Genomic DNA, 8,490 nt, shown 5'->3' on the forward strand with positions numbered 1-8,490 from the left:
GAAGGCAGGAAAGAGGGAACATAAGGGCACATCCATCTCTCTGTATTTTGCTGCTCTGCTTGAATCCGTGGATGCCAGACACTCCCATCACCTGTCTTTGGGGCTGCAATCCATCTCAGGGTGAGCCAGGAGGAGATACACTATTGGCTATTTCACATGCAGTGTGTCATCTGGCAAGCTGTATATATAGCAAGGAAAGCAGGGACCACTCAGTCTCTGAGCAAAGCTGCTGCCAGTGAATAGCTCAGAGATATTTTGGGGGTGGAAAAAAATGGGAAAGGCTTCCTTTGCTTTTTTTTGTTCTGAGAAGCTCTGAAAAGTGTTGGGAAACGGAGTGCTGATTGGTGAAGGACTGTGTGGAGCAGTAATAAAGCACTTTTCCAAGGAGAAGTTGCAGGAAAGAAGAACAGCACTTGAAAGGAAATATTCACTAGGATTTCTTCCTACATATGGAGAGGAGGAAGTGTTCAGGGATATTTCAGCATCTGAATCAGCTCATGATACTGGACATATGGGACTGAAAAGGAAGAGCAGTACTTGGAGAGTCCTGGAGCACAGCTGATGCATGTTCAGCACAGGAAGAAGGACCCGTTTATCAACTCCTTTATGTGGTTTGCAACTGCAGGGCATATATTTATAATGCAAGGCTGTGTGTTCCTCTCTGCAATCACTGACTGTAGCACCTGAGCTCCCAGGAAGGAGGAGGGCAGGAAGCGTGCTGCTGGCACCGGGGCTGCCAGGGATACTGGCAGTGCTTTCTGAGCCATGAGCAGGCACACGTGGTTCCCTCTGCAGTACATCTCCAAGCCCTTCTGGAGAGCAGAGAATCACACCAGCACCAGCTTCCTCTCCACACGGTACAGCTTCCCAAACCAGTCCTTCTTCCACAGTGATTTGGACCTGGAGGACCTGGGGGACTTTGACAGCGGGACCAAATATGAGGGTGAATCCCAGAGCAGGACAGTGCAGGCACTGCTGATTGTAGCTTACTCAGTGATCATCTGCATCTCACTCTTTGGAAACACCCTGGTGTGCCACGTGGTGATCAAGAACAAGAGGATGCATTCTGCCACCAGTCTCTTCATTGTCAACCTGGCTGTGGCCGATGTGATGATCACTGTCCTCAACACCCCCTTCACGCTGGTAGGACTTGCACGGGGCTCAGTGGGGTGGGGGGACATACCCTGCAGGTTGTTGGCTCTCTCCCCGTGCTCTTATCTCTTGGACAGGCTGTATGCTGTGCCCTGTTCCCCCCAACTCCCCCCGTGCAGGTGTGGGCTCTGTGCAGAGCTGGGGCCTCATGCCCCCATGTCCCAGAGCCTGCTGGGAGGTCCCCCCTCCCCTTTCAGGATGGGGACAGGTATTGGGGTGTCCTGCTTATACTTTAGTGGGGAAGGGAGCTGGTACATGTCTGGCACTTGAAGGCACAATTAGCTGTCAATTTGCTATGGAAACGATGCAAACAGAGTCACTGGTTGTGAGGAGGGCTGCAGGGGAACTGTGAGGTCTGTGCTGTGCCTCAGCATGCCTGTGACCAGAGCTGGGAGCCCTTTGTTTGCGCCCAGACACTAAATAAGGGTAGCCATAAAAACAGAGTGAGGTGGGAAGAATAGGCTGCTGCACTGCCTGCAAGCTGTGTGATCTAGGACTGCCTGTATGGCTGAGTTTGGCAAAGTCCTCTGGTTCCTAAGCATCCCAAGTGCTCCTATTGTGCTTCTTGCCCATAGCTGGCCATGGCTCTCTTCCACCTTCCCAGAGCAATCCCTGCATTGCTGACTTGAATTCACCTTTTCTTAAACCAATCCTATTTCTTCGGTGGGGTTTCTCTGCCTTGCTCTGCTGGGATTGTGCAGGGAAAGGACAGTGTGAGTGTTGGCACAATAGTTACACATTGGGCATGAGTAATTAAGTAATTGTAATCCCTCTTAGAAAAGAGCTTTACATCAACTTTAGAGAAAGAGAAAATTGCTACAGTTTCATTGTCACAGTCGCTGTTATGGAATTGTCTCTATGGGAATTTAATTAGGATTAAAATGGTAGATTAATTGAAAACATTAGCTGGTCTTGACTAATTTTCTGTGTGGACATATGTTCTGCAGTAAATGTGCCTTATTTCAAATTAGCTTAATCTGCCCCTGGAATGAGTTAAATTAAATGCTGCGCAGTAAGGAACAGCAACGTGTGTGCAGGGAGCAAAACACCAGCAGGGACTTGGAATAACAGCCTCTGCAGGGAAGCTGTAAGAAGCAGTGCCTTCCAGGAATCCAGACAGAGTGGCACAGCACCTTCCTGCTGCACTCACAGGCTTCGGACCCCCTGTGCCCTCCCAGCAGCGGTGGGATTTCATGCCAGGTGGAGATGACGTGGGCACAGAGGTCGAATCGATGAGGAAGGCTCATGTGCTAGCAGTGTTAGTTGCTTTCTCAACTGGAGGGGATATTTCTCCTTCGTTTGTCTAAGCTAGCTGACACCTGTGAAATTACTGATGTTGTATCTCAAACAACGTGATAAGAGGGAGCCAGCCTTGGAGATCTGTGGAGCGTGACACTGCTGTCCCACACACTGCTGCGTGGCCGCGAGCTGCTGGCCCCACGCAGGTGGCTGCTGGGGATGCTCCCAGTGCAGGGCACCGTTCCAACCCCTCCATGAGTTCTTCTTCCATGAATTTTTCTCTGAGTTTTGAACCTGTGGAAACTTTATCACGGTATTTCTTCCTTACAGTGTTCCCAAGAAGCCTACTTGCAACCCTTTGGACAATGCACCGTTCTAATCCATTTTTGCCTGATCTTCAGGTGCGGTTCGTAAGCAGTACCTGGGTCTTTGGAAAACTCATGTGTCACATCAGCAGGTTTGTGCAGTACTGCTCTGTCCACGTGTCCGTGCTGACCCTTGCTGCCATCGCTCTGGATCGCCATCAGGTACGTGGTACACCCAGTGCCTGTGCTCCCTAAAGTTCCAGTTCCTGAAAAGTCTTGGGAATGAAGGAATTGGGCTGAGGGAACAAAAACCTGTTCCTTCACGGTGATGGTGATCGAACTATGACTAGAGAGGCCGTGGAGTTCCCATCCTTGGGAATATCCCAAACCCAACTGGAAACAGCCCAGGACAGCCTGCAGGGTACATTTTTATGCAGTGCAGGCGTCTGTGGTAATGGCTGTTACTGAAAAGCACAACAAATGACACAGAGAAATGAAGTTTAAAGCAATGACTGATTCCACTCTGATTGCCTGGGATGTACTCCATCTGCTGCTGAAGCACAGGATGTCCATTTCTACCCCGAATAATTTGGTAGTCTGCCCATTCTGCAAACAGCATTGCAGCTCCTGAAAGAAAACTCTGATAATGATGCATGTTAATTAGTACATTCTGGGTTGGTGGCCAAGCAAGGCTACGCATTAAGAGGTGTTGGTTTAGCTACAAGCAAACAAATGTGTGCTGTTAAATCCAGAGCAGTAAGTTCCTCAGAACTGGAATTAGCCAGCAGGGGACAAGGAGATAGAAACAGAAGCAAGGGGATGCTGCTGAGCACAGAGAAAGCAACGCTTGCCGCCAGAATTATTGTTAGTCCTGGGAGGTAGCGGAGCAGACGTGCTTCAGGGGAATGATAGAAGCTTGGTTAAGCAGGTATTTATAATGAGATTAGAAAGGACATGGAAAAAATAACCAAAGATTTTATCAGCCAAGACGTTACGGGGATGAAATGATAGATCTATTTTCAGTTGTTATTTCATTGCATAATATAGTCATTTGTAGTCCACCATAGCTCAGTGCTCAGCTTGTATGACTTCTGAAGCCAAACTGCTGGTGGTGCTGAGCACGTTCCTCTGCACGGGGCCCTGGGCCAGCAGCAACATTTCACACTTGCATAACTCGTTGCATATTCCGGCCCTTATCTTCTCAGAAGGGCAATAAAACCAGATCCTTCTGTCCACCTTGTAACACTGGGGGGTGCAGAGCTGCCACATTTCAAACTGCAGTGTGGGGCTGACCAAGATATTGCGAGAGTAGCCCTCCTTAGCAGCAAACTTGTGCAGTCCACCCCTCTGTACCCAGTCCTGCAGGAGACGAGCTGAACGTGAAGGAGACCAGCTTTCAGGTTTATTAGCGCTGTGTTGGCCAACGATTACATGGAACAATAAATTTCTCAAGCACCATGTCGTATTGTTGTGCAAGTCCGCCAAATGTGAATACAGCTGCCATCTGTATTTCAGTCCTCATCTGCAGTAAATAAAAGATATGTTGTGCTCCCCATGGTACAAACCAAACCAGACTCTTGGCTTTCAGCTTCTACCATGCTTAATGCCTGTGCTGTGTGCCCTCCTGTCTTGGAAAACACGCACGCAGTTTAATGTCAGATGCTCACTCTTGGACACAGACAAAACAAAGGTTCATTTTCTTTTCTAAATTCTGAAACTCATTTTTTATCAGTTGAGAACATTTTAAAGGCAGTGGCTTGATTGTTCTCTGCAGGTTATCATGCACCCTCTCAAACCACGTATGTCCACGGTGAAAGGAGGAATTTGCATCATTATCATCTGGGTTATGGCCAGCTGCTTCTCACTGCCTCATGCCATCTATCAGACCTTGACGAGGTTTTATATCGGGTAAGACGTTTACACAGTGCTTTTTTTATATGACATGCCCAGTTTAGTCAAGGTCATGCAGATTCTACTGCACACATTTATCTGTCTGAGTTACTGAGATAGGAAGTATGGTGAAGCAGAGAAGTCCCCCTCAGCTTTGACTAGGTGGTGACTGTCTCAAAGGGATAATGGAAATCAGTGAAATTGCTTTCAGGCTTCTTGTTGGTTGATGTTGGCTCAGAGATTCAGCACTGTCATTTGAGTCAGGTGCAGAAGAGAGACTCTTCTCCATTAGAGGACTCAATTGCCAATACAGATAACTATTTCTTTTTTTCTGAAGATTTGTTTAAAATGTCTTCACTGAGGCCAAAGATCAGACTTAATGTAGAATTCTCCATCAAAAGAAGCCCTCACTCACATCACTGAATGAGTTCTACTGCCTGTGCCTTCACTGAAGTGTATGAGCTTGTCTGCTGTGTGCTGCATAATGTGCAGTGGGATTGACAGCTCTTTCTCTCTTTGATCCCAGGAACAGAACCATTCGAACAGTTTGTCTCCCCAGCTTCCCTCCTCCTGCTGACCTTTTCTGGAAGTATTTGGACTTGACTACATTTGTTCTCTTGTATGTTCTGCCCTTGCTTGTGATCTCTGTTACCTACACCATGGTGGCTAAGAAGCTCTGGCTGAGAAACGCCATTGGGGACATCACCATGGAGCAGTACTACGCCCATCAGCGGAAAAAGAAGATGACACTGAAGATGCTGATGGTGGTGGTGATTGTGTTTGCAGTGTGCTGGTTCCCTCTGAACTGCTACGTGGTGCTGATCTCCTGTAGGGCCATCCACAGCAGCAATGCTCTGTACTTCGCTTTTCACTGGTTTGCCATGAGCAGCACTTGCTACAATCCCTTCATTTACTGTTGGCTGAATGAGAAATTCAGATCTGAGCTGAAGTCCTTGCTGTGTGCGTGCCAGCAGAGGAGCACAGCCCAGAGCCATGCCCTGCAGTCCATCTCCCCTCCGTTCAGGCCTGCCTGGCTTGAGAGCTGCCGGTACAAGAGAGGCAGCACCTGCCAGAAAACAGCACCGTCCCAAAGGATTTCTACCAAGACAGACATATCCAGTGTTCAGCCAATTGTGGCAGAAAGCTAACCCCCATCTGATGTCCTGGGCTCAGGAGTGCCTTCGCCTACAGGTGCTGGCTGAGCCATGCTGGCAGCATTATCAAATCAGGAGCTGACAGACCTGGCCCACTAATGTGGTTCATTTACAGCACTGTCCCAGCACGAGGCACAGCATCTGCATCCTGAGGTGGACCCAAGGCCTTTATTTTGAGGGATGCTGTCAGCCTCCTCTTCTGCACTGCTGTAAACTTGTTTCAGGATCAGCACTGAATTGCTGCTGTGGTTAAATGATCCAGAGCTAATTGTGCAGGAGATGAGTTTGCTAGTGGAGTAATGATTAGCTGATTGTGTAACTATTAAGCTGGTAAAACTAATGGTGACCTTATTTCACTGCAGATTTTGTTCATTTTCTGAATTTTTGGTCACTGACTCAGACCTGTTCTTATCCAATGTTCTGTACAAGAAAGGCCTAGCTGTCACAAAGCCATTATTTGCACAGGTGTCAGAGCCTGGTAGGGTGAGAGCAAACTCAATGTTTTACATGACAAAATGAGAATCCATTGTTTTTTTTTCTGAGAAAAAGATTACTTGGCTTTATTGGTTGGAAAATCCTCCTCCACAGTATCTGTGTTGACTATTAACTTTCCTTCAATCTTTTTTTTTCATTTTAATACTCTCTTGATGAAAAGTGGTCAAAGGTAAATGGGCTTTCTATTGCCATCCATGTCACAGAAACCTGTACAGCCACCCCACGGATGACCTAAAGTCCCACGGGCTGCACAGTGGCAGCTGGGTGTGACACCACAAACGGGTGGAGAAGGGTCTCCTCCAAAAAGGAGAGTGAAGGAGAGGCGGTGGGACCTGGGGGAACGGTGTGCTGGGAAGCTCTGCAGACCTGGAGGATGGCACACAGCACGTGCTATGGAGTGACATCTCTCAGCCACTCTGAATCCAGAGCTTTGCAGGACCAGAGCCTATTTTTTAAGCTGCAAAGTGTCTCACCGATGTCTTGATGTCACCAAATTCTTTGTAAATCAGCCTTGCCAGCAATGCTTAGTTATTTTCCTTTACAACTGCACTCCGTTGTTTCAGCTAACACCAGCGTCCATTTGCTAAATGTGAAAACCTTTGTGGTTTTCTTTGATTTATCCCAGAATATTTTGATAAGGAATAGAACGGACAATTCAGGTGAGAAAAGCCGTTTGCCCAGCATGGGTAACTGCCAACTCAAACGTTACAGGATGGTCTGAGGCTGCAAGGAACATTTCCAGGTTCTGATCATTCAGATGCATCTTATTTCCCAAGGGAAGTATTACGTTAAATAAGAACGAAAATTAAGTTTCAGAATGTTCCCAGAGATGCTCGTGTGCGTTTACCAGTACAGCCTCTGCACAAAGGAAATCGCCGAATATCGGGTCAACATCTCCGTGTTTAAGCAGGTCTGCAGCGATCGGAAGGACTTTTGTCCTCCGCTTCTAAAAGCACTTAAAGAAGCAATTTTCTCACCCTTTCATTGAAAGAAGAGTGAGAAGTGAATTCTCCTTTGTGCAAGGAACCGGCACTTGCTTTTGTTTCAGGCTGCTTCCCTCCTGCTTTGATGGTGCTGGTGGGAAATGACCCAGGCAGGGACAGGAAGGCTCTTCAGTGTCTCCTGAAGGAGGTACCCAGGAAGGACGATCCGAGCTCAGCTCTCCGTGTGATTCGCCCTGCTGACCTCACCTCAGCGCGTGTTGGAGCCGGTTCCTCCACTATTGTCCTTCAGTGCAGAATCCGAAGGTACAAGTGGCCCTGGGAACCCAAACCCAGCGAGAGCATCTGACGGTCAAACCCCTTCGTGCAGCACTGCACACGTGACCTAAATTCTGTTTCTAGCTCCCACTGGGTGCTGTTAGTGAAGCATTTGCTGCCTCCCTCGCAGCCCAGAAATCACTTCTGCAGGTGCTCTGAAGCACGTCCCCGGCCTGGCAGCGACCAGAACCTTTCCTTCAGGTCAGTGCCCCCTGAAGAGACCATTTTCACACATCAGCATTTCAAACGTCTCCTACTGAGCTCAGAGAGCGTGGTTTATGCAGCCTCCCTGGTTTTACCCTGCATCTTCCTTTCAGGTGATGGGCGATTAATGTCTCCTAATGGGTTCTTACCATCCCAAGCACCCACCCTGGTCTATGCTCTGTTCAGCAGGTTGTCAGAAGCCTCTAGACCTGAAAGTAGGGTGCCTAGCAGCAAGTGGAAGTAACGTGTCTCATCCCATTTTACATCCCCAAAATAAGGTGTTGATCTAGACTGTATCGTTTCCTGCTTTAGCCAGTGCAGGCAGGGAAGTGGGCTCCACATCAGTACCTGCTTTCTTGCTTTAGGATGAGAGACAATGGCCTCACTTTGTGCAAGGTTGGGTATTAGGAAACATATCTCCGCTGAAAGAGTGATGAGGCCCAGGAGCAGGCTGCCCAGGGAGGTGGCGGAGTCACTGTCCCCGAAGGTGCTTCAGAATCGTGGAAATGCGGCAAATGGGGATGTGCTTAGTGGGCACGGTGGGGATGGCTCGGGCTGTGATCTGAGAGGGCTTTTCCAGCCTGAATGGTTCTGTGATTCCATGACTCTTCTGCTTTCTCAGCCAACACGGGAAGGCTGAGCTGCCTCGGAGCTGGCAGAGCGCAGTTCCACGCTGCTGGACACGAAGTCCGGCTCCTGCGGTCAGTGTGCTGCTCTGTGAGCTGCCTTGTTGAAAAAGCCGCGCACAAAATCAACACGAAGTCAGCACCTTTCCTCTTCTCGGGACACGCC

The 8,490-nt window shown here is 48.6% G+C and overlaps 1 protein-coding gene across 1 annotated transcript; it reads left to right on the top strand.

Moving 5' to 3' along the window:
* The first annotated feature begins 711 nt into the window (after positions 1-711).
* On the top strand, positions 712-5,734 carry LOC136044424 (G-protein coupled receptor 83-like). Its single transcript, XM_065729748.1, has 4 exons — positions 712-1,143; positions 2,793-2,918; positions 4,471-4,604; positions 5,113-5,734. Exons 1-4 carry the CDS (start codon positions 766-768, stop codon positions 5,732-5,734), a joined length of 1,260 nt encoding a protein of 419 aa, XP_065585820.1. The 5' UTR covers positions 712-765.
* Positions 5,735-8,490: the final 2,756 nt, after the last annotated feature.

The sequence above is a fragment of the Cyrtonyx montezumae genome, unplaced genomic scaffold (assembly GCF_038088225.1).
Source record: "Cyrtonyx montezumae isolate F1298 unplaced genomic scaffold, pur_monq_1.0 scaffold_11, whole genome shotgun sequence".
NCBI lineage: Eukaryota > Metazoa > Chordata > Aves > Galliformes > Odontophoridae > Cyrtonyx > Cyrtonyx montezumae.